The sequence below is a fragment of the Papio anubis genome, chromosome 2 (assembly GCF_008728515.1).
Source record: "Papio anubis isolate 15944 chromosome 2, Panubis1.0, whole genome shotgun sequence".
Taxonomy (NCBI): Eukaryota; Metazoa; Chordata; class Mammalia; order Primates; family Cercopithecidae; genus Papio; species Papio anubis.
In genome coordinates this window covers 43,794,954-43,819,587 of record NC_044977.1, presented here as the reverse complement: position 1 = coordinate 43,819,587, position 24,634 = coordinate 43,794,954, and the positions used below count along the sequence as shown (strand labels likewise).

At 42.7% G+C, this 24,634-nt stretch overlaps 1 protein-coding gene across 1 annotated transcript; it reads left to right on the top strand.

Moving 5' to 3' along the window:
- The first annotated feature begins 1,242 nt into the window (after window positions 1–1,242).
- On the top strand, window positions 1,243–24,074 carry LOC116268603 (ropporin-1-like). The gene is made up of 6 exons (XM_003894030.4): window positions 1,243–1,332; window positions 12,436–12,671; window positions 16,069–16,183; window positions 17,500–17,661; window positions 22,858–23,033; window positions 23,868–24,074. The coding sequence occupies exons 2-6, from the start codon at window positions 12,556–12,558 to the stop codon at window positions 23,932–23,934; spliced, it is 636 nt and encodes a 211-aa protein (XP_003894079.3). The 5' UTR covers window positions 1,243–1,332; window positions 12,436–12,555; the 3' UTR covers window positions 23,935–24,074.
- Window positions 24,075–24,634: the final 560 nt, after the last annotated feature.

The window sequence follows — 24,634 nt, the reverse complement described above, 5'->3', positions numbered from 1 at the left end:
AATACTTTGGGAGACCAACGTGAGTGGATCACTTGAGCCCAGGGGTTCAAGACCAGCCTGGGCAACATGGCAAAACCTCGTTTATAAAAATGTAAAAATTAGCCTAGCATCGTGGCAAGCACTGTAGTCTCAGCTACTTGGGAGGCTGAGGTGGGAGGATTGCTTAGACCTAGGAGATTGAGGCTGCAGTGAGCCATGATCACCCCATTGCACTCCAGCCTGGGCAACAGAGCAAGATCCTGTCTCAAAACACACACACACACACACACACACACACACACACACACACACACACACTAGAGTCAAGCTGGGCGCTGGGCCCTACTGCCAGCTGTTTGATCACAAGCAAAATTACTCGAAGCCTTGAGCCTGTTTTTTATTTCCAAAGCGAAGGTAATATCTACCTTCAGAGTTTACCGTGAGACTTTGATGTCATCATGTTTGTAAAAGTGCCCTGGCACAGTGACCACATTCTACCCAGTAAAGATTGTCTGTCTTTCCCTGTTGTCCCCAGGCAACTCAGGCTCTGCTCCTATCCACTCCATCCCTCTTTCTTAGCATTTTAAGGTCAAGAGTGAGGTATCTGGGACCATGCAACCCAGGTTCAAATCCTGACTCTATCACTTGCTGACATCTTGGACAAGTTTAACCTCTCTGGGCTCAGTTCCCTCATCTGTAAAAATGAGGATAACAATAGTACTTGCCTCATGGGGTGACAGTAAGGATGAAATGAGTACATGTGTGTAATGCACTTAGAACAATTCCTGGCACCAAAGAACGCATTGTAAGAAGTGTTACTATGATTCCCGAGGTCTTCTCACCTGTCCACTTTCCACAAGCCGAAAGATCAAGCTCCACTTCCGCTCTCTCACCTACAAAAGCGCACGGTCAATGGCTACACATTCTGTCCCATCCCCAACGCCCCCAGCCCGGGTTTCCTAACGCCCCCAGCCCTGTCCTTAACCCTCCAGGCCGTCTGGTCCTTCCACCAACAGCAAAGCCAAAAGCAGCTTTCAGCTTCCCCCAGCAGCGCCCTAGCGGGACCCTGGGAACCTGCCGCTGCAGGAGGGGCGGGGCGGCTCTGTGACGTCGCGCCCGGCCCTACCCCGGTGATCTGGCAGCGGAGCCCGCGCAGAATTTGCCAGGCGAAGGCGGAGCGCTAACGTCTAACGCTAACGGCGGTCGTGCCCCGCCGCTGCTGTCACCCCTGGCCGCTGCTGCCCTCCCCGCCGAGGTTCTACTGCTCTTCTTGAGAAGAAGGGTGTGAGGCACTGGGTCTCTCCCCACACCTCTCGCCTGAGGCCAGACAGCCGGTTTGGGAGCGAGCCTGAGGTAGCCACCCCGAGGGGAAGTGGAGGGAGGGCAGGGCTCTGAGCGCCCCGAGGGCTGCACTGGTCTGAGCGAGGAGCCCTGCAGGACGCCCCCTGGCTTCTGAGCCTCTCCTTGTTCACAGAGCAAGGGAAAGGCAAGATCTTCAAGAGAACGTGACTGTTGGGGATTATGGCTTTCTGGCCAATTTGTGTGGGTATTTTGTACCCAGAATACTATTATACGGTTTCTTACCCTGAGGACAGTGATAGGGAGACTCAAAAGTCTGGAATCAAAGCCCTCCTCGGAGGAGCCACACCTCTGCTTTTTCATCAGCAACAGGGATATAAAAATAACTTTGGGAGAATTGTCAGGTGGACCAATGGGCATACCTAGCACTTCACAGACTGCTATCATGCATTCATTTTTACTAGTATCTATTGAACACTAAGTTCCAGGCACTGGGTAGGCACTGGGATGGTGTGGTGAGCAAAAACTGACCAGTCCTGCCGTGGAGTTTAGTGGGAGAGGCACATGTTACTCAAAGAATCACAGCAACGATAGGTAAGTGATGCTCTGAAAGGGTATGTACAATGGAACTGACAGGGTGGTCAGGGAAGGTTGAGCAGATTTCCAAAGGAAGAATTAACCTGTTTAAGAGGAGGAGAATGCATTCCAAACAAGAGTAACCACATCCCAAACCCACCACCTCCAATTCCAAACCCAAACAGGGATGTGCAGTTGCCTGTTCTTGGTTCCAAGTGACACTCATAGAAACCCTCTGAAATTCTGCCCCGGAGCCTTTCATTAATGTAACTGGAGACTTTCATTTATGAAACGGAAGCCCTGTTTAGCCCATACCAATAAAACCAAGTGAGAGATTCCTGAAACAAGACTATAGTCTATTTTAAGACTTACATTCTTCAGCACTTGGTAGGTTAGGTAGGTTATATGTTGGCCTGCCATTTCACATTGGGAGGCATGTAGGTTTCACTTAAGAGGAAATGTATTGAATTGGAAGAGTTGGGGGTATGGATGAGCTCTGGAATGTATAATTGAAGAAGGCCTACGATATCAAGAGATTTAAAAATGGAAAAGAACTTTTACAAAATGTTAGAATTGAGGAATGTTAAGATAGAATGGACCTTTCTCCCACTTCTTTGATGTGAACAAATGGCCCTTATTGCCCAAAGACAGAAAAGCTGGGCTTTGGTGCCTCTTCAACTCAGAGAGTCTATGATTTCAACTTTTTGTAATTCAGAAGTGCATGGAACTCCTGAAAGTAAATGGGAACCTGGGGGGACAATTTGACCTGACCCTCCTTCAGTGTTTTCCATTTCTACAAGGGTACCACCACTGTGCACCCAGTCATCCAAGCTTGAAAACTGATAGTGACTCTAGACTTTTCTGTCCTTCACCTCCTCCTCCTTCTCCACCTTCTTTTCTACCTCCTCCTTCTCTTCCTCCTCCTCCTTCAGTAGTTACCAAATCCTGTATATCCTATCTCCTAAATACTTGTCTCTTTTATCCCTCCCTATTGCAATGACTTTTCAAGGCAGTGAAGCTCCTGAGAGTTGTCAAAAGTGCTGCCATATTCTCCTAACCAGGCTCCCTGCCTGAAGCTTCACCATCCTCTCTTCAGCTCATCCACACAACTGTTAGTCAATGTGTGTTTCAGAGTCCAACAAAGAGAAATAAATCATATAGTAATTTTTTGAGCACATAATAATTTTAACAAGAGAAGTTCAATATAAAGAATCGTTAATGATGGGATTGGAGTAATGAAGGATTGGCTAATATGTCAGGAGAGATCTAAAATATACAGGAATCACAGATATAAGGGGCAACCACTACCCCCAAGATAGATGACTCAAGGAAGAAACCTTTCCCAGGGCTTGGTGCAGAGGGGATGGCCACAGCTGGCTGGAGAGCAGAGAAATTGCTGAGGTGCCAGGCAGGCAAAATTTACTCTCTGAAACACCAGAGAAGTCATTCACTAAAAGGTAACTCACTGACAGCACTTTTCTATAGAGCTTCCCAAGAGAGGTGCCAGGGGACACTGCTAGCCATGGGGCACTGATGGCCACTGTGTACTCCAGCAGTTGGGCACTCAAGAGATCACACACTGCATGAACCAGATGCTGGAAAAGCTGTCTGCTACAGGATCCCAGCATAGGAGAAACTACAAGTTCCTGGAGCCTAGCAAGAAGAGCATACCTAAATTCCTAAGAGAAACCTCTTCCTCCTCCAGTCCTTCCAGTGCTCTGTCCTAACAAAGCTATTCCTTATGACAACTGGCAAGAGAAAAAATGTTAAAGGACCTAGTTCAATTTTTGTGGAGGAGGCAATACAAGGTGAATTTGGAGCTGAGAGGCAAAAATTGGTAACTGGCACCTCAAGCTAACACTGATTATGTGACTCTTGTGCTTAAATTTTCTAGTGGCCCCCCAATTTTTTTCTTGCCTTCAAGAAAAAATTCAAAAGCCCAAACTTTGAGCTATATTTCCAGCCTTAGGCCCAACCACTCCTGCTTTGTCCACTTTAGAGCTCCATAATTACAGTTCCCTGAACTCGTCATGTTTCTGACAACCCCACATCTTTGCCTAAGTCCTTCTAGCTACATGAAATTCTCTCCTTACTCTCATAAGTACACATATGCTTACTGAATACCTACCCTGTACCCGGTACTCTTCTGGGGGTGTGCAATACAGCAATGAACAAACCAGGTTTTTCCAAGTCTCAGTTCAGATATCACCACTCTTAGAAAAGTACTTTCTGACCTCCTTCTAATACCTCCAGATGTTAGATGCCTCATCCAAGAGTTTTTCTTCTGTTCTTCTATATCTAGTACAAGCTTCTTGACGCTTATTATACCTTATTTGAGTCACTGATTTTCCTGTCACTCTCCTCCATAAGACTGTGAGCTCCATGAAGCAGAGTGTGTGACTTATTATTTATGTATCCCAGTATTCAGCACAATTCCAATAAAACACATAAGTTTTGTTGGATTAATGATTTCCTAAGGATCACATAATTAGTCATAAATAGACCCAGGGCCAAAATCCTGGACTCCTGCCTCACAGTCAAGAGTGCTTCTTCACTATAGCTTCATCTGCCCTCTGGATGTTATGCCACAACTAGCTATGAAGGATAGCAGCACTATGTTTTGTTTTGGAAAAGGCCAGTGCCATGTCGAATATCGTCAGGAATGGTAATGGAAACTGAAGAGAAACATAGCCCTAATCTTACACTGGAAACTATAGTGCATTCACCCCTCAGAGCCCTTGTTTGTATGTTTTAAATCTCTGACTCACAGAAATGCTATAATGAAATCAGAAGTAGGAAGGACAACCAGCCTGACCAACACGGTGAAAACCCGTCTCTACTAAAAATACAAAAATTAGCCAGGTATGACAGCACGCATCTGTAGCCCCAGCTATTCTGGAGGCTGAGGCAAGAGAATTGCTTGAACCCAAGATGTGGAAGCTGCAGTGAGCCCAGCTCATGCCACTGCATTCCAGACTGGGCGACAGAGCGAGACTCCATCTTAAAAAAAAAAAAGTAGGAAGGACAAGTAAAAGATGAAAATGGTGTGGGGTATTATGACACTTACTCTTAATAAAGACTTTCATACACTTATATTAGACAGGGCTAAGGTGACCCAAGTGTGTATACCAGATCCCCAAATCAGGGAACCATGTTGTACAACTTTACATGACATAGTTTATATGCCAGTGTGTAAATGGGCCATGTGTTCCTAGAATGGATGATGATGTGAATGGACATGGGGGAAATCTTTGAAATATGAGCATGGCTTAGATAAACCAAAAGAGGTACCTATTCATTTGTTAAATAATAAACATGTAGAACTCATGCTTTCAAGAGGTAATACTAGCATGATATATAAGCAAGTTTGGGAAATTTGCTAACAAAGCCAAAAACTACTACTCAAAAAAAGGACAAGGTCAAGTAGAACTGCTCTTAACAATATTGCTGTTGGCATCCAAATGCTGTGTTGACTTGGCCATGGGTTTGTCTCAGGATGGAAAAAAATCCAGGCTTCTGTGAAACACAGTTGAAGAAGCAAAGTTAATACAAATAAACAAATTGTGGAGATCTTGAAAGTCAAATGGCATAATTTTTATAAGAAAAGAAATGAAGATCCATTAAATGTTTTTCAGAGTGATGTAAAAACATGAGTAGTTAAGAAATTTTACTGGAGGGCAAGATGGCCAACTAGACGCAGACAAGTGGAACAGCTTCCACAGAGGAACTGAGACGACTGGAGTGCTTTTAACATGTCTTCAGAGGGAAGGCACAGACAGTGGACTGAGGGAAGGCACAGAAGCTTGGCTGAAGGGGGAGAAAGCTGGGAAACCCATACGGGCTGCCATACACTGAAGCTCATTTATGAACCACAACAGCTTTGGGGGAACGAGTGAGTTGAACTGGCAAGGAGCAACCTGCTCTCACCAGGGGCCACTGGAACCCTGGGAGGAGGGAACCCATCAGTCACCACAGAAACTTAAGGTGGCAGGGAGAGCTGCTTAGAGAAGTAGGGCAGCAAGCCAGATGATGTGGAGCCCAGAGAGTTTGGTGTGAGAGTGTTTGTAGTGCAGCATGGCCAGGGATGGCCATCCCACCAGGCTCAACTTGCTCCAATAAGAGACTTTAGCTGTAGGGGAACTGTTGGACCTCATCTCTGCAGGGAGGTCTTGTTCATCAGATAGGGCTGGTCTGATCTGAGCACCCGTTGGTCTGCTGGCCTCTTCCAGACCCCAGCCTGGCCATGCCTGCTTACAGGGCAATCTCAGGTGCCTTGGGGTTCCACACCATAGGTTCTGCACTGGCAAACCATGCCTGATCAGTGGAGAGCTCCAGCAAGGTGGCCCCTATGGCTGCATACTGCAACCAGTACTTTCCTTCCCTATACTACAGCTTCCCTGAGCCCACAGCAACTACCCACATCACTTTGCTGGCCCATGTCTGCACAGGCAGGTTTTGCTTTACTTGTCCTGCCAGCACACAAGAGTGTAGTCCACCCTTGCTAACCCTCACTGACTGCCACTGCAGACAGAGCCTTGGTGGGTACAGAACCAGCAAGCCCCACCCCTGCCAACACCTGCCCTTGTGCTAACACTGTGCAGAGAATAGCAGATCCTCCTCCACCCTGAGCAACTACTCCTGCTTGCAGGGTACAGAGAAGTCACCTGGACTTGCACCGGCCAGCACCCCACCCCCATCCAACAGCACCTCCAGTGCAACAGCACACACAGTCTCCATCAGGGACCCCTGCTCCCCGCAACAGCTGCCCTGCCTCTGCAACTGTGTGGTGATTTCAGGAACTTCTGTATGTCCCTGAGGACTTTGGAAACCATTTTTGTAATAATATTAAGATATTAATAAAAGTTATTAATATTTCATTTTACATTACCTTTTATGATGGAAAATAAATAATATACATAAAGTACTTAAGGAGACTATAGGCCTTTTTGACTACAACAAATCAGTTTTCAAAGAAAATATGGCTGTCCTTAAGAATATTTTTAAATAAATCACATAAAATTTTTGAAAAGCATTTGGTAAGTAAAGGGGAAATTTTGGAAACATTATTTAATTTAATAATTACAATTCTAGATTTTCACAAAGCACAAGTATTACTTATTTCAAGTATAATTTAAATATTTTGAATTCTTTTTTGTTTGTTTGTTTTTGTTTGTTTGTTTTTGAGACAGGGTCTTGCTCTGCCAGCCTGGCTAGAGTACAGTGGTGTGATCTTGGCTCATTGCAACCTCATCCTCCCAACTCAGCCTCCTGAGTAGCTGAGACTATAGGCATGTGCCACCATGCTTGGCTAATTTTTTTATTTTTAGTAGACACAGGGTTTCACCATGTTGCCCAGGCTGGTCTTGAACTCCTGGGCTCAAGTGATCTGCCCACCTCAGCCTCCCAAAGTGTTGGGTTTACCAGCATGAGCCACTGCACCCAGCCAAAAAATATTTTTATGCGACTTTACTGAAGGCCTAGAGTCTCCTTTACTAAATCAATTAAATTATTTTCTATTATTATTTATGTTTAGAGGCAATGTTTATTATTTTTGTAAACAAACAAGTCATTATAAAAGTGCATTAAGTATCAGATTTTGGATATTTGTTTAACATCAAAAGCCAAGAATAAACAAGTCACAAACAAATCAAGTCACAATGGGAAAAAAAAGTGAACAAAATCTATTGTTTTCTTAGGGACAAATGATGATGATGGTGGTGATGGTGATGATGAAGAAAAATCATACAACTTCTTTGTTAGGAGAAAATAATGTGAAAAAGAGAAAATTAAATCAAAAGTAGAGCTAAGTATTTGCAACACATATGCATAAACATTATCATTGTCACTGATAATAAATGCATGGCAATTAAAGTAATAATCTGACGTACAGGGATTGTTTTAACAAGATAGTTGAAAGGAAAAGCCCTATAAAGGCGTCTCTGGCAGCAGGTGTTATACATAAAACCTTCGGCACAGAAACAATAGGTACTGAAATCTGGAAGTTTACTGACTGTGCCAAACAGTATCCAAATATAATTTCAACTGTTGTAAGTTTGTGAATGGTTGTAAATTTTGTATTACTATAAAAAGTTTACAACCATCAATCTTTCATGGCACACCTGTAGCCCATTCTGCCATGGCCTCTAGCGGGGAGCTCGGCTTTAGAGAGCTATGAAAGGCAGAAGAGGATTAAGTGGTGAAATGCATACTACAAACAATATTTGATGATATCCAAGTTTTCTAGGAACGCCTATGGCACAGTATGAAAACCCCTGGGGATGTACAGGGTTTAAGCAGATGAAAGAAGAAGGGCACTTCAAGTAAGCCGGCTAGAATTAGCAAAATACTGAGGGGAAGAGAGAAAAGAAAGATAGATTACTGTTAACAGTGGGTGAGAGACAGTGTTAAGCTTTGGATATATAATTTTTTTTTTTTTGGAAAGTGGCCAGAGTAGACTGTGTAGGAAATTTGTGTTGGTAAAGAGTAGCAGAAAATTTTTAGTTTAGAATTATAGGTATAAATCATAGAAAACCTTCAAAGTCAGGATATGATTGTCATTTTGTGAGCAGTGCTCTCTGACTATAAAAAGCAACTTGGAAGATAGATCTGGACACACTGGACAGGACAGGCCAGAGAATGACCTGAGACAGGGAGACTAGTCAGGAGGCTGCACAATAGGTGATAAGGGGCTGAGCCAGAGACATAGGAGTAGAAATAGGAATTAATTGAAGACACATTTCAAAGGAAATAGTGGGATTTAGTGAGATTCAACAGACTGAAGAAAATGGATGACTCTCAGGCTTTGAGGCCAAAGGACTGAGAGATTAGTGGTATCACGTTCAGAGAAGAACCTGGGAGAAGGATTTAGTTGGGAGATGGACAATGGATTCTAGTGAAGTGTCCTGGAGGCAATGGGAAGTATGAAATAGAAGCACAGGCAAGAGGTCAAGGATGGGAAAATGAGTATAATCCACACAGTTTTGTCATAGATAAAGCCATGAAAAGGCTGTGAGCTCTCCAAGAAGAGCAACAGAAAGAATGCTGAAGACCTGAGTTGGGGGAAGATTGCTAACTCTTGCTTAGAGTGAGGAAGGAGGAAGAGGAGTTATGGAAGGAGGCAAAGGAGCAGTGCTGAGGAAAATAGACACACAAGAATGGCGTATGCTATCAAAGGAGGAGAAAGTCTCAAGAAGGAAAGAATTGTCATGTCTAGCAGGTCACCTCCCATGTCAGACTATGTGTATTCCAACCCTACCTCTGTCACTTATTAGATGTCATTGCAAAAGTTCTGTTATCTTTTTTAGTTTCATCATCTGTAAAATAATGCTAATATATTCTACCTTATAGGGATACTTTGAGGATTACTTGAGAAAAATGTATGGTCCAGTACTTAGCACAGTACTGGTCCTCTTATGAGTGCACCTGGCACTTACAATAAATTAATAGATGTAATTGATAACTTTTAAGGGAAAAATACAATGATGAGAAGAGAAAAAAGAAACTGCAAGAGGTTAAAGAAGGACCAACCCCTGAGAAAAGACAATGGGTATGGAAAACTTACAAGAGATTCCTTGCCCCAAAATGAAAAGAGCTTGCAGATCAATTGTTAGAAAAGGCAATGGGATGAAGTAAAGGCTTTACTTAAGTTTGCTCTATACTGACCAAGGGTTAACCATTGTTACTGTTGTCATGGAAGCTTCCTTAATTAGGATTGGGGCATCTTTTCATTTACACGAGATTATCTGAGACTCCAGGAGAGAAATTAAACAATTGCACAACAACTAAAAGATCCTGTCAAAATACACGGACACAGAAAATGGTGCAGCCACTGTGGAAAACAGTACGGCAGTTCCTCAAAAAATTAAAATACAATTACCATATGATCCATCCATTCCACTTCTGGGTATATATAGACAACACAATTTAAAGCAAGAACTTGAACACATATTTGTATACCCATGTTCATAGCAGCATTATTCACAATAGCTAAAATGTGGAAACAATCCAACAGTCCATTGACCTATGAATGGATAAAATTGTGGTACACCTAACAAAATAGTATTCATCCTTAAGAACAAGGAAATTCTCAGCTTGGGGCCAGTGGTGCAATGGATAACACATCTGACTATGGATCAGAAGAAAAAGGAAATTCTGACACATGCTACCACATGAATGAACCCGAAGACATTGTGCTAAGTGAAATAAACCACACACAAAGGGACAAATATTATATGCCATATGATTTTATATGATAGTCAAATTCATGAAGATAGAAAGAAGAATGGTGGTTGCCAGGAGCTGTAGGGAAGGAAGATAGGGAGTTCGTACTTAATGGGTACAGAGTTTCAGCTGGTGAAGACGAAAAAGTTCTGGAGTGGATGGTGGTGATTGTTGCACGACAATGTGAATGTACTTAATGCCACTGAACTGTACATTTAAAATGGTTAAAATGGTAAATTGTATTATTTTTAACACAGTAAAAGAATACATATATGTGTAGACAACATAAGACAACATTGTGCAGAGCAAATAAGGTACTGCTGTTTGATAGATAAAATGGTTTGAAAAGTCATCAGAAACAACTTATAAGAGGAACGTTTTAAATGATGAAATATTTCATACTGACAAAATTAAATACATGATGTAAGTAGAAGTATAAAAATAATGAAACAAACATCAGGGCAGCAACCATCCAGCTTAAAACATAGAGCATTACTAATAATACAGAGACCCTTGTTGTATCTCCCTAATGACGTCCCTCTCCCTTCTCTCCCTCCTGCACCAGGGGTAACCACCATTCTGAATTTGTATTTATAATTCCTTACACTTTATTAGAATATTATAACATACATATGTCACCAGAAACAATATATTGCTTTTCCATCTAGCATGGTGAGACTCCTCCATGGTGATGTCTGTGGCGTACTCATTGAGAATTGTTGCTATTGTCTTAACAATTGAAGCTTTTATCATTATGTAGTGACTCTCTTTATTCCTAATAGTGCATTTCGCCTTAAAGTATCTTTTGTCTGGCATTGGTATGTCTACCTTAACTTTTGTTGGTTATTCTTTGCTTATTTATACCCTTTTTACATTGAGTCTTTCTGTGTCTTTGTTTTTTCAGGTGTACCTATACCTATATTTTAACTCGCACATTTAAGCCCATTTATTTTTGTTGTGATTACTGATATGTATGCATTGTTTTCTACCATGCTATTTGTCCACTTTCCTATGTTTTCGCCCCTCCTTTCTTGCCTTCTTTTTGACTGATGAAGGGTTTTGCTTGTTTGTGTTGTTTAAAAATTCCTTTTTTCCTCTCTACAGATTTAGTGGTTATATTACTGTTAAAACTTTTCTAATACTTTTCTAAGTCTAAAATTAATCATTATTTTATCATCCTTTTCCTCCAAATAAAAGAATATAAATAAAGTAAAAGGTCATGAAGTCCCACCAACCTAAGACCACTTTAGTTTCTTGTCTTGGAATTTCCCAGCCATGCTAAGTGCTGGTGTACATTGAAAACTTAGAACTAGTCCGTGGCTACAAACTCCTGGGGCACTGTGTCTCTCCTGACTAGAAGCAGCAATGCAGACAGGTTTCTTTGCTGCTTACCCCTGCCTGTAGGCAGATATTTTCAGCCACACCTTTTCCGGCTGAGGGTGGAGTCCCTGGGTGGGTCTCAAGTTTAGGTCAGAAGGGGAGTCCTTTAGTTCAGACATTGCCTTTTGTGAGCCCAATCCTTGGTCTCTACCCACCCTCCCTGGCCATTTATCTCAAGGCTTCAAGTTCCTGCCATCTACATTTGCCCAGATGAGCCCTAGGTTCTGCATTTGCCCAGCACTGCGGGTTCCACTTTACTCACCTCATTGGCCACTGGAAGATTTCTCTCACTTCACTGCAAGCCCAGCAAGGCAATGTGAAAGGCTTGTACTGAGATTTGTCTGGCCTCTAGGTGTTTTGAAGAGGGACAGCTTTTTAGCATATCTAATCTGTCCCTTTCTCTACTAAAAGCAGACAAAAATCTTTTGATCTGTTGTTTATTTGTGGAGGGAATTGTATACACTTTATGGATTTTCATGTTTTGTTTCAATTTGTCCTGGAACTTTTTAAGAGAAAATGTACGAATTTTCCGCTTGACAATTACAGTGGAAAAGAACACGCAGTTATAAAGAGAGATGCTCATCAAACGGCTGTTTAATGATAATTTTTATGTGGAAATGGCCTACTGTCAATTCACAGAGGGTTCAGAGTAAATTTTGCTACAATTCTTACCCAGCTAATAAGAGCTGGACGACATGGAAAGATGTTCATTATATAGTTTTGAGTAAATAAGCTGTTTTGTATAATCTTATTTTTTTATTTTACAAACATATATATTTATACTGAAAAATTCTGGAAGGAGACATCCAATATTTTGGGGTGGTATCATTAGGGAATTTTTTGCTGACCTCCACTTTTTAAATGAACAAGGCTGTGTAATTTTTATGTAAAGGACATAACTATTTACAACAAAAAGTAGGGGTTAGCAGACGGCTTTCTAACCTTGGCGTTGTGTAACCATAGAATGCATTTGTCTTGCAGAGTCCCCAAAATTGAATGTCAAACAGAGGCTGGGTGACCTCCTGTCCAGGATTGCTCTCATCGTATGAGTCGAAGTTTTCATCTTAGGTACTTTTCTCCTGAGAATAGGCCAACCAATCAATGGCTCAGACAGATAAGCCAACATGCATCCCGCCGGAGCTGCCGAAGATGCTGAAGGAGTTTGCCAAAGCCGCCATTCGGTCGCAGCCGCAGGACCTCATCCAGTGGGCAGCCGAGTACGTGCTCCTTTCTCGCCTTCACCCCTTGGAGGACGGCCGGAGAGACAGGGTCTTGGAAAACCGCAGAGGTTGCCATGGCTGCAGCCAGGGGGTCGGGACTAACTGGCATCATCTTTGTTTTAGCTCTCGCATTGCTTTGATGCTTTAAAATCCACACATAAATATTACATCTAGCTGGGTGAGGATGGGATGCCTCCCCTAAGCGAGCCAGATTGAGCAGTAGGACGCCAGGTCAATCGACCGTGTCCTGGGGCAAGCAGCAAGAGTTAAGTGACCGCGTCACACCAGCGTATGCGCACCCACCTCCTCCCTGTTCTCCTTTTCCCAGTCCCGGTGGAAAGAAGGGCTGGGAATCTCCGAAGCTTAATCTGCCTTTCTTCGTTCTCCTGTCTCACCACTAGATGGCAGCAGTGCAGCCGGGGGAGGGACGCGACAGCCCTGGGTGGATGGGGCGGGACCAGTCCAGCTAGTTCACCCCTTTAAGGAGACACTTCATCCCCTGTGTTAAAACTCTTACTTGGACCCAACCAAAGACGCTTTGTATCTTGTCTTTGAGGAAATTGTTATTTTCTTTAGTGTTTCTCTGAACTGATTTGTTCTGCCAACATAAAGATGTCCACACAGTACCCATTGCATTCTGGAGAAAGGCCAAGCAGAGTGATGGGGTCCTCAGGCATGGCTGAAAACAGTGTGCCTCAAACACGCGGGACCTTCTTTCAGGAGAGACCTCCAGAGGCTGCTCAGTAGATGGAGCTTACACAACAATCGCTGCGGGCCGGGATTGAAGCAGCTTTGCACAGAAAGCCTCTCAGCTATGAAATTGCTCCTTAGACAAACTTGCCTGCTTGAAACTGGGGAACCAGGACTTGAGACAGGAGCTGGAGGATAACTAGACCTCTCGGACCATTTTCAGGCTATTTTTACTGTTTTATGATTCCCTGCTTAGGAGGGTTTCAGTAGGAAGGGGAGAGTGAGAGAGGCTGTTGAGAGACAGCCAGTGAGTTGGGGAAGGGAAGATGTCCTCAGCCTGAGGTTGTGAGCGGGTGTACTGCGCAGATGGTGGGGAGAGTGTGGACACCTTTGAGAAGACACAAAATGTCATCTAAGAGGGGCCTTTCGGAGTCTCTGGGCCAGTGCTGTGCTCCCGGGCTGGATTAGGATGCAGCTTTTACAACTGGAAGGAAAATAGGCCAGGGGTGCTCATAAAAAGAAACCTAAATGGCGGTTGCTTCGCCTAGTAATGAGCCCTGTTTAGTTTTCCATTCTAAATTTTATATATTGCCTCTAAGATTGAACTTTAGCATCAGAAGACTAATTTATTTTGGCATAGTCAGATAGACAGACTTTATCTTATACATTCGTTTCAAACCCATTTTATTGTCCTTGTGCTGCTGTTTTATAATAAGCAAAATGACATTGCTTAGTATTGTCCCTGACATTTATGGAAGAAGGCAGTCACTATTGTAGCCTGCTCGCTCTCATATTGTATCACGTGCTATAATTTTTTAGACATCCATGAAAACTTAGTTTGTAGTTTAACCACAATGACAAAGGAGGGCATGACCTAAGAGCCCCCTCCTTTCTATCCAGACGCGAAAAGCACCGTTCAGATGGTTGTATGTGACTTACTTAAAACCTGTACCATTTTAGAGAATAAAACTCTACGAAGTATTTCCAAGACAAAATACATATTTAATCCATTGCAAGTAAGAATTTCACTACATATATGTTGTCAACGAAGAAACCTCTTACCAGGCATCGGCAGGACATATACTTATTTGTCCTCTGGTAGGCATGTGTTACAACACAAATTTGCAATCTATGTGTATAACCATGGACCTGATCACTTGCAAATGAAGCTCAATACCCCAAAGAACGAAATCCATGATTACAGCTTTATTTCCATGTTGTCTAACCAATTCCACAAGAAGTCCAGAGATGTTGGTGCTGAGTGTTACCCTACCTGGGCAGCACTTCTGTAGAATGAGGTGCTGTGTGTCTCTGTCCCTCCCATTTATACCACCCAAGTCCGGTTATAAAGCCTGAGGCCACACCCCGCTCCTGCTGTCACATTGCACCCACACCCCACCCACCCCAACACTGATCTGTGTGCAGAGATTTCTCATGCACGTTGTTAAATGTGGCCTTAACGTATTTCTTCTGCCCTTCCTGCTGATGACCTCCACGGGGTGACTGGCAGTTACTGCTTTAGTCCATGTAGCTTTAGCTCTGCCTGGCTATGTGGCTCATAGACAGGCAATGGTTAGCCCATCATTGTATGGCTTGACCCTAAAATGGACTTTTACTAAATTCCCTCTATATTTATTTACATACAACCTGGATCTGGAGGAAGTAATGGAGGGAAAAAAGCAGGGAGGGACAGAAATTTGTGGCTCATGGATTGTCAATAACCAGGCTTTGATGGAGACAGACGCTGCCATACAGCATTGGTGACCCACATGTCAGCGGCTCATGTCCATTCCCTGCTGCAGGCAGCCTCTTTTCATCTTATGCCAATCCTGAAACAGAACTCAGTACTTGTTCCACAGTGCCCCAAAACAAAGTCCACTCCACAAAATATTGAGGAGCAGGCAGATTTTACTGAAAATTTTGAAGGAAGATGGATAAACAGTTTTATTTCACAGTCATCATATAGCTTCAGATTGTCTCAAACCTTCTTTGGCTTGTCTTCTCTCCTGAGCCTTGCACGGTGCCCTGACAACCCTCTCTCCCTTCCCTCTTGAAGCTCCAAGCCTCATTACCTCTGGCCAGAAACCCTTCCTGATTCACCCCAGGACACTTCCATCTCTTCCCCTTCCCTCCTTTTTTGTTTCTTCAGAGATGGGGGTCTCACTCTGTCACCCAGTCTGGAGTGTGGTGGCACAATTATAGTTCACTGCAGCCTCAAACTCCTGGGCTCAAGTGCTCTTCCAGCCTTAGCCTCTGGAGTCGCTGGATTACAGGCCCTAGTCACCATTCCTGTGCTGTCTTCCCCTTTCTTTTTAGTTCTCTTCCAACTTCTCTTCCCAAGATTGTATATACATGTGTAATATACATCTGCGTGTATAAAACATTCAGAGATGACTGGAAAAGGAAACCTGAACCCAATATGCTCCAGGGAATTGCATACCCAAACTTTTCTTGGTTCTTCCTCATCCTTAGAGAAGAACAAAGTTTTGTATTCTCTAAGCATTCTCTGTGCCCTAAGTGGAGAGTAACACATTCAGGTTTTTCCCATATGTAAGTGAACTAAACACAATGACACATAGAAGCCACTTCACAAAGGTTCCTTTCTCTACCTCCTTCCCTCAGAAAAAGGGGGAAGGATTGCTAGAACAGCCAGAGGTCACTGGATATAGGATGCTCCTCCTACTCTCTGACTTTTTTCTTGTAGTTATTTTGAGGCCCTATGTAGAGAGATGCCTCCGGTGAGAGAGCGGTCTGAGCAAGCTGCTTTGTGTAACTGGACAGAGCTAACACCTGAGCTGTTAAAGGTCCTGCATTCTCAGGTAAGGGCCCTGCTGCAGCATTGAGGGGAAGGTAGGGACAGTGTTGAGGCTGGGTGGGTACAGATGAAAGCCCTCTGTTCTCTTGCCAGTCAGCTGACCACTTAGCACCACCCTAAAATACAGTAAACCGTGGACTGAAAGTAAATCTTCCCTTGGGGAAATGGGAATAATTTTGAAATAGGCTGTAGGCTGAGTCATTGGTGGGGTCATCCCAGGTTTCCCTGAAGCTGGCAGAATGTACAGGGGCTCAATGCAATGCTAATCTCGTCTCTCCAGAAAAGTGCAGGTCCTCAGTCACTCGACAGTGTCTCCCTTACTGATCAAGACCATAATATGATGCCAATCACAGTTTGGGGAAGGGCATATTTTAGCTCCCCAGCTATCCCAGGTCCAGACATAGCTTTTAGCTTTTAGGGAGAGGCTGTGAGCCTCTTCACAGCCACATCATCCTGGGAGCTGCCTGGAGAATGAATGCATGAGGAGGGTCTGGTTTGAGAAAGTTTGTGGTTTGGCCAATTCCCAGGAAATACGGTTGAGCACCGCCATACCCTGCTTTATGATCCAGGACAGAGAGGTTAGGGGTGATTTAGGACTGGTGCGGCTAACTACCTTGGTCCCAGAGGCTTAGCATTTCACTGGAATCAGAGGGTCAGGAAAGGTGGTGGAGCACTTCATCAGGGGCATCTGTGCTCTTGTTGCATCGGTGGCCAACAAGCGGTCACCTTCCCTCCTTTTATCCACCAAGTACTTTGTGCAGTGAACATGACAGAGCTCTAATGTACCTGGGATCAAGCAACATCAGGCGTCCAGACCAAATCCCCGTGGGTCAGCCACATACCCCACATCATTCCAGGGAAAGCATGAGGGATGCGCTTGAGGTCTAGAGCTAAGAACTCAGTGCAATCTGGAAGAAAGAGACCTATGTCTTGTTTTAATTTTACCATTAATTAGTGGTCGCAGGTAAGCCATCTACCCCCTGGTTTTGTTTTCAGGCTGTTCTATCTGTCATATAAGGAATAAAACAATTTAGGAATACAATAGCAGATAAAAGCATCACCGAAATTAAAATGTAATATGAATGTATATCTTTTGCATAATTCTGACATCTGAAGTTTAACAATTAATAAATTATATTTCAGCATGCTCTTCACTAGGATTTGCGAAAATAACTGCCACACAGAGCCATCTTGTACCTTCCTAACACCCCCTCCCGCCCCTTGCCATGTGCTGGGAGATGTGGACCTGGCCTGGGGGTGGGGTGTTTCTCAGGGCCTTGTCTCAACTTCTCTGTGTTGTGTCTGTCCCCTGCCCTGCAGGTTGCTGGGAGACTGATCGTCCATGCAGAGGAGCTGGCCCAGATGTGGAAAGTGGTGAATCTTCCAGCAGATCTGTTTAATAGTGTGATGAACGTGGGTCGCTTCACGGAGGAGATCGAGTGGCTGAAGTTTTTAGCCCTTGCTTGCAGCGCTCTGGGAGTTGTAAGTTAGCTTGACTGTTTGGTTCCTGAGGGGGCAATCTCCCTCCGGGCCTGGAAGGGCAGTGGATCTATACACGTGGTCAACTCTCCAGGGCTGATGATAAACATGCCTCTTCTCGCCTTGGCCTTCTCCTCTCTAAAGCAAAGTCATTTCTGTGCTCGTCAGGCAGAGGCAGGGGCTGGGAGGGGCAGAGGGAGACACCATCGTCAGGCTCTGGGGAGAGTTGACTACAGTGTAGCTCTTGGATTATTTATGAATATTGCCCTCAGATTTATTTTCATTCCACTCCCTCCATTCACATTCCCAGAGACAGCCAAGAGCCGGCTGCAGAAAAAGACTTCCAGACACCTAGAATATATATCAATAGACACTTTTTAAAGGGGGTACAATCTTATAGAAAACTATGTAATAAACAGAATTGGATGCGAAACTCAGACATAAGAAAGCAAAAAAAAAAAAAAAAAAGAGAGAGAGATGAGGCTGTTTCTGAATTTAGTCATGACATCTCCATGGATGCAGGATGTTCATACAGATTTATGCCTTTTCCAAATTTGACTTGTTTGATATTGGAAAAGCAATTTTACTGTTTTGAAGCCAAAGATGCTGAAAGCAGTTTATATGTATAGATATTTAAAGCTTGGGTATCTTATATTGGACTTACATTGTTAAACATTGTTAAAATAACTTAAAATGAATCAAAAACATGTTTTTTTAAAAGAATCCCTGAGATACATACAAGTTTGAAAATTATTGAGAAAATAATTGCGTCTGCCAAAACCGAATGGTATGAAAAGGTAGTCTGAATCATTCAGCATATCTAAACATAATCTTGTTCTTCTCAAATATGCTTGGAATACATATTTGACAGTTTTATTTCTGAGAAAATTTAGTGGAAATATTGTAGTCCAACTTTTCCTATAGGTTCCCCTACAGCCTTCATCATAATCACTTCTTTAGAGAGAAGCAAACAAGAGGACATTTGTGGCTCTTTTTTTCTTCATTTTCCTTTATAGAATTTATTACTGAATAAATCACTATCCTCCAAGGAGGAAAGAAAAGTAAGCAGCAGAGGCCTATGAGTTGTCAATCAAGACTGGGGAAAATCACAAATGGGAAGATAAAAAATGGACATATTTTATTAAATTCTCATAGGGTTACAGATTTTTTCACACCACATTTTGAGACATTTTGGGGTGAAAATGTACCTTTAAAATTTTATCTGTAGTTAATTCGGATCTTCTTGGTCTATCCCACCCACAAAGGGTCAAATAAGAAAATAAATAAATTCAATCCAATCCTGAAATTTTAGTCTGATGTGGTAAGTGAAACAGCCTAAAGATAAATTTCCCAGTATCTCAGGTTTTTCCTCACCACGCTCTCTTCTCCAAGATGGCAGTTGAATGTAGACGGAAAGAAGTGACTCTAGGACCACAGAGCAGTCAAGTGAAGGGTTTCCCACAGCCCTCAGTCTTCTCTGGCATCTCTGGTCTCCATGGCAATGCCTGTCTGTCTAGTCGCTAGCTGCTTGCAGCTTAAGTTTTTGGTCTTGTCTCTCCCAGACTGGTGAAAGGCTGACAATGCCTCCCTGACCGGCTCATTTCAGTTCTCGATGGTGTCGAGGGCCTCCTTGAGTTTCTGCCAGGCCATCCTATCTGCTCCCTGGCTCTGGTGGTCTACTTCACAGCCCCTCACCAGTGTGTGATGTGTCTGAGCCCTTCCCACATCCCCATACCTCAGAGTAACAAAGAGTGACTTTGGAAAGTCAAATTCCAACCCTCCCTCTACTTAGCCCACTGTGTAGATGCGAAGTTTCCTCTGATGTATCTGCCTCCCAAACTGGAGAGGGGAAACCACGAGGTGAGTTGGATCTTTCTACTTCCCTTCTAAAACAAGGAGGTGGGATTCAATGTTCCATGAGGTTCATCTACCTCTGACATCCTGTGATTCTATCCCCACTTCTCTGCTTCCTCTGAGACACCCTCAGGCCTACCTCTGAATAACAGTGAGCTCCTCCAATTCTAAGAGGCCTTGACATATCTGATTTTGTTCTGCATCATCCCCATGTCAAAGAACCCCTAGAGGTAAAGTCAGCCTGGAGGTTAAGTCTGTAAATAAGGGGTGCCCTATGAAACCAGTAATCAATACCCTTATATTCATTTCTATCATGCTGGACTGTTTCTGGGATCTTAAATGTGGGGCTGGTCAGTGATACGGTGTGAATGTTTGTGTCCTCCCAAAATTCGTAAATTGAAACCTCAACTTCCAAGATGATGGCCTTAAAAGTAGGGCCTCTGGGAGTTGATTGGGTCACGAGGTTGGAGCCCTCATGAATGGGATTAGTGCCGTTATAAAAGTTGCCCCTCCACCAACTGAGGACACATAGAAAGCATCATTCATGAAGAACAGGCCCTCACCAGAGAGCAAATCTGTTGGGTCCTTGGTCTTGGACTTCCCAGACTCCAAAACTGTGAGCAAAAATTTATGTTGTTTATAAATTACCCAGTCTAAGGTATTTTGTTATAGCTGAGACTAAGTCAGGGGTTACCATCTGGTGGAGACCTTGCATCCTAGTTAATTCATATATCCTTAGAGGCAAGCCCAGAATTTCTCTTTCCTTTGCAAATTCAACAGCAAGACAGGATCTCTATGCCATTCAGAAAAGCCAGTTTGTTCCTTGTAGAAAAGTCTAGTAACAAGAATTTTTACTCCAGTAGGTAATAGGTACATTTACTCCATCTTGAGCTCTCTGCGTCTAATACACATTATTCAGAATGCGATGGCATGCAGACCTGCATTCCTCCTCCCTTCAGTACTCCTTCTTCTGGACTGGCCTATGCCACCTCCTGTTCCACTGAACTGATTATTAAAAAAAGAAGGAGATCACGTATGTAGAAAATAATCATGTTCACTGGAAGGAATGACATATTTTGTTAGCAAACGATTTACATTTCAAGGCTTTCACCTCTAACTTTGAAAATGAAGCTCGCAAGATGCTTAAAGATTATGTCTGTGAAGCAGATCCCAAAAAAATATTGTGCAAGAGAATGAAGATCTGTTTACTTTAGATTTATGTCAGTTTACCAAATAGCTCCAGTCCAAAGAGTTATTTATCCACTCATCCATTTATTAAATCTTTAAAAATACTTAAAAATCTTATGAGGCAATAGAATTTGAAGGTTTGTTGTTTGAATAATCAATAAAAGATGATGCGTAAGGCTGAAAGCCCCTATGTTAGTTTGTTAGGGCTGCCATGACTTGGTGGCTTGAACAACAGAAATTTGTTGTCTCTCAGTTCTGGAGGACAGAGGTTCTGGGAACAAGCTGTCAGCAGGATTGCTTTGTTCTGAGGTGTTTCTCCTTCTCTTAAAAATGGCCAGCTTCTCGAACTGTGTCCCTCTGTGCCTGCATGTCTGGTGGCTCTCGCTTTATGTCCTAACTCCTGTTCTTATAGAGACACCCTACTGACTTCATTTTAACTTATCTTTTTGAAGGTCATATGTTCAAACGGAATCGCATTCTCCAGTTCTGGGGTTAAGGCTTCGACATATGAATTTTAGGGGGAACAATTCAGCCCATACCAGCACCCCATGGGAGAGGGCAACAGAACAAAGCATTAGGGGTGCAGAGGGTTGTTTTTGTTTGCTTGTTTGCTTTTTTACAGAAACGGGTGAGCTGTGGGTGGAAATTATAAAGTTCAGAGTGTGCTCGCAAATCTACCCCAAACCATTCTCTTACTCACATGCATGACTTACCATCCTCCCAGACAGCCTCATGTATACTAGTTAGCCATGCCTGCCCTCCCACCCGCTCTGAATTAAGTGGAAGTGCCTAGAAGATGCAGTGTTTCACAGCGATTTCCATGAGAGGATCCCCACGGGCAGGGGAGAGGAAAGGAAGGTGGCCTGCCTCAAACTCAGTTTTTTTTGATATTGTGTGGTTTATTGAAAATTTTGTTTCAGAAAATAACAATGCTTATTAAATGTAAAGAAACAAATTTTAAATATTAACTCAATTAAAATTAATAGTTATTACAAATTATGTTTAAATTACTTGCCATCAAGTCAAACTATCACTCAAGGAAGAGTTTATTCACATCCTCAGTACCTCAGTACCTCCTGACATAGATTACACTCCTGGATAACACAAACCCTAGTACCTCCTGACATAGATTACACTCCTGGGTAACACACACCACAGTTAGAGAAGCCCCATCTAGGCAATCATTCTGTTCTGGGAGAGGATGAGAGAAGAACAGCAAACATCAACTGCTAAGGCAGGACAAGTTTCCGCTACTAATCATGTGGGAAGAAGCAGCTGCTTTTTCACTCCCCCTAAGGACTCAGGACTGATCATTCACTGATCCCTGGAAGGGTGTGTCAGGATGATCTGTACATCATCAGTTTCAGTAAACCACCAAGATCTGTATGCTGACCTTCATTTCACAACTCTTTCGCTTGTATCATTTATTCAAAGGGTGGGTTTATTTAACGACATGAGATTAGTTCTGAGCATGCTCCTTTAATGTTCAAGTTTCATTGTAAGGAGGGTTTGCTTCTGTAGTAACCCCTCTATTAAAATTCCTGGCACTCATTGTCAACCAATATTTCCCCTACAATATAAGGGTTAGTATTATGTAATATTAAATAAAGCACTAGGTGACTCTATTTAGATGGGCCCAGATGCTTTAGAGGAATGTTTATCTTGATGTTCAAGAACATTTTTCCAGTATCTTCCTGGGTCTCTATTTTTATGGGGAAATTACCCTTCTTTCTACTGTGTCATTGCCACAAGTATCTTGCTGGATTATATGGGCTAGACCATTTATCTCAACCGTTTATAGATTGGAAGGTAATAATAATAATTCTAACTATATAGAAAGCAAATCAACTTCCCTCCTTTAGTGAGGTTATTCGGGCTAAAGTAATAAATATCTTAAAGTACTCAGGAATTTATAAATTTAATTCCTCGAGTAGTCTTCCAACAAAGAAACAAAAAAATAAAGATACCCAATACTTAATTTTTTTAGAATGAATTAGTGACATTTGAATGTAAAAATTTCAAGCTTTCTAGAATCTTAAATTGTTCCCACTTCATTTTATAAGAGGAATATTTTTGTTTTCTTTCTTGTATCTCAATGGATCTCAGGAATACTGCCTGGAAGAGTAACTTTCTCCTCATTTTATCTAACTTTTATAGACTATTACCAAAACTCTCAAGATAGTGTGTGAGGTCTTATCATGTGACCATAATGGTGGGTCGCCCCGGATCCCGTTCAGCACCTTCCAGTTTCTCTACACGTATATTGCCGAAGTGGATGGGGAGATCTCTGCATCACATGTCAGCAGGATGCTAAACTACATTGAACAGGAAGTGTAAGTTAACTTTTACCCATTGGAGGTGAAAGAATACCAGGAAAACAAATCTAGCAGGCCAAGATAGTGAGATTATTGTATTATACTGCTCTGGAAATAGAAAAGTATTTTGAGAAACATGAAATATGGATCTGAAAGAAAAGGGGAAAGGGAAGGAGAAGAGGAAGGAAAAGAATGATATAGGACAATAATTCTTTGAGTCCTTCTGAGACTAGCAGTAGTGGCAGCAGCACCTGAGAACATGTTAGAAATGCAGAATCTCAAGCTACATCCTGGACCTATGGAATCATAAATTCTAGGGGTGGAGCCCAGGAATCTGTGTCTTTATAAGCCCCCCAGTAACTCTGACTCACACTTAGCTATGACCAGTGGAACCGAAGTGGAGGAGGAGGAGGAGGAGGAGAAGCAGGGTTAAAAGAAAAAGAGGGCTGGGCATGGTGGCTCACACCTGTAATCCTAGGGATGGCTTGAGCTCAGGAATTCAAGACCAGCCTGGGCAATATGGTGAAAACCCATCTTTACTAAAAATACAAAAATTAGCCGAGCACGGTGGTATGTGCCTGCACCAGTTAATTGGGAGAATGGCTTGAGCCCAGGAGGCAGAGATTGCAGTGAGCCGAGATTGCACCAGTTACTCCAGCCTGAACGACAGAGCCAGACCCTGTCTCAGAAAACATACACACACACACACACACACACACACACACACACAAAGAGAGAGAGAGAAAAAGGAGCAACAGCAGAATTAATGTGAAATGAGAGAGTTATTTGTATATTGTCTTTCTAAGATTAACTGTCAATGAACTAACTGCAGATATACCTTTTTCCAAACAGAATTGGGCCTGATGGTATAATCACGGTGAATGACTTTACCCAAAACCCCAGGGTTCGACTGGAGTAAAAGCACAATTTTTGCAATTTTAAAGGAAGATACAGAGATGATTGTACTTCAGAATGACTGAAACCCATATACCACCAAAAATCAATTTTCTTGTACAACTGATACACACTAATAAACAATTAAACATATGAAATCAGAAATGTGCGGAATTAAGATGTGAAATTGTTGGAACAAAACACCTTCGTTACCAGGAGATTAGTATTCTTCCCACGTGGACACTGAGTAAAAGTGGCTGACAAAGCATGGATAGAAAATGCATCTCCAATCAAAGCCAGACTGTCAGACTTTAAAAAGTAGTACGTTAACCAGACACAGTGTTGTTGTTCTGTGATTGTTAGGCATAATTTAGATGAGTGCCTTTTATATGGTCAATTGAAGTTTTTACCAGTTTATCTCTCCATTTGTTGGTACTGTGCTAGTCATTCATTCATCCTCTCACTCATCAATATTTATTGAGGTTAGCTATGTGCCAGGAATAGGGTTGCCAGAAAAAAATACAGGGCACCCAGTTAAATTTGAATCTCAGATAAACAACAAATATGTTTTGTTTTGGTTTTTGCTAAACCTGGCAACGTTCTAGGAACTATGCTGGCTTGTGAGCACATACAAATAAATAATATCAGAATTCCACCTTCAAGGAGCTCACAGTCTAACACTAAGACATGAACATAAATCACTTTCATGCAAATGGCCTTGAGAA

Bases quoted from the DNA above. Each gene is read 5' to 3' on its own strand.
- LOC116268603 (XM_003894030.4), top strand. From the start codon at position 12,556: ATGGCTCAGACAGATAAGCCAACATGCATCCCGCCGGAGCTGCCGAAG. The intron at 17,662-22,857 runs GTAAGTTAGCTT...TAACTTTTATAG, and splicing joins CTTGCAGCGCTCTGGGAGTT to ACTATTACCAAAACTCTCAA. The intron at 23,034-23,867 runs GTAAGTTAACTT...TTTTCCAAACAG, and splicing joins AACTACATTGAACAGGAAGT to AATTGGGCCTGATGGTATAA.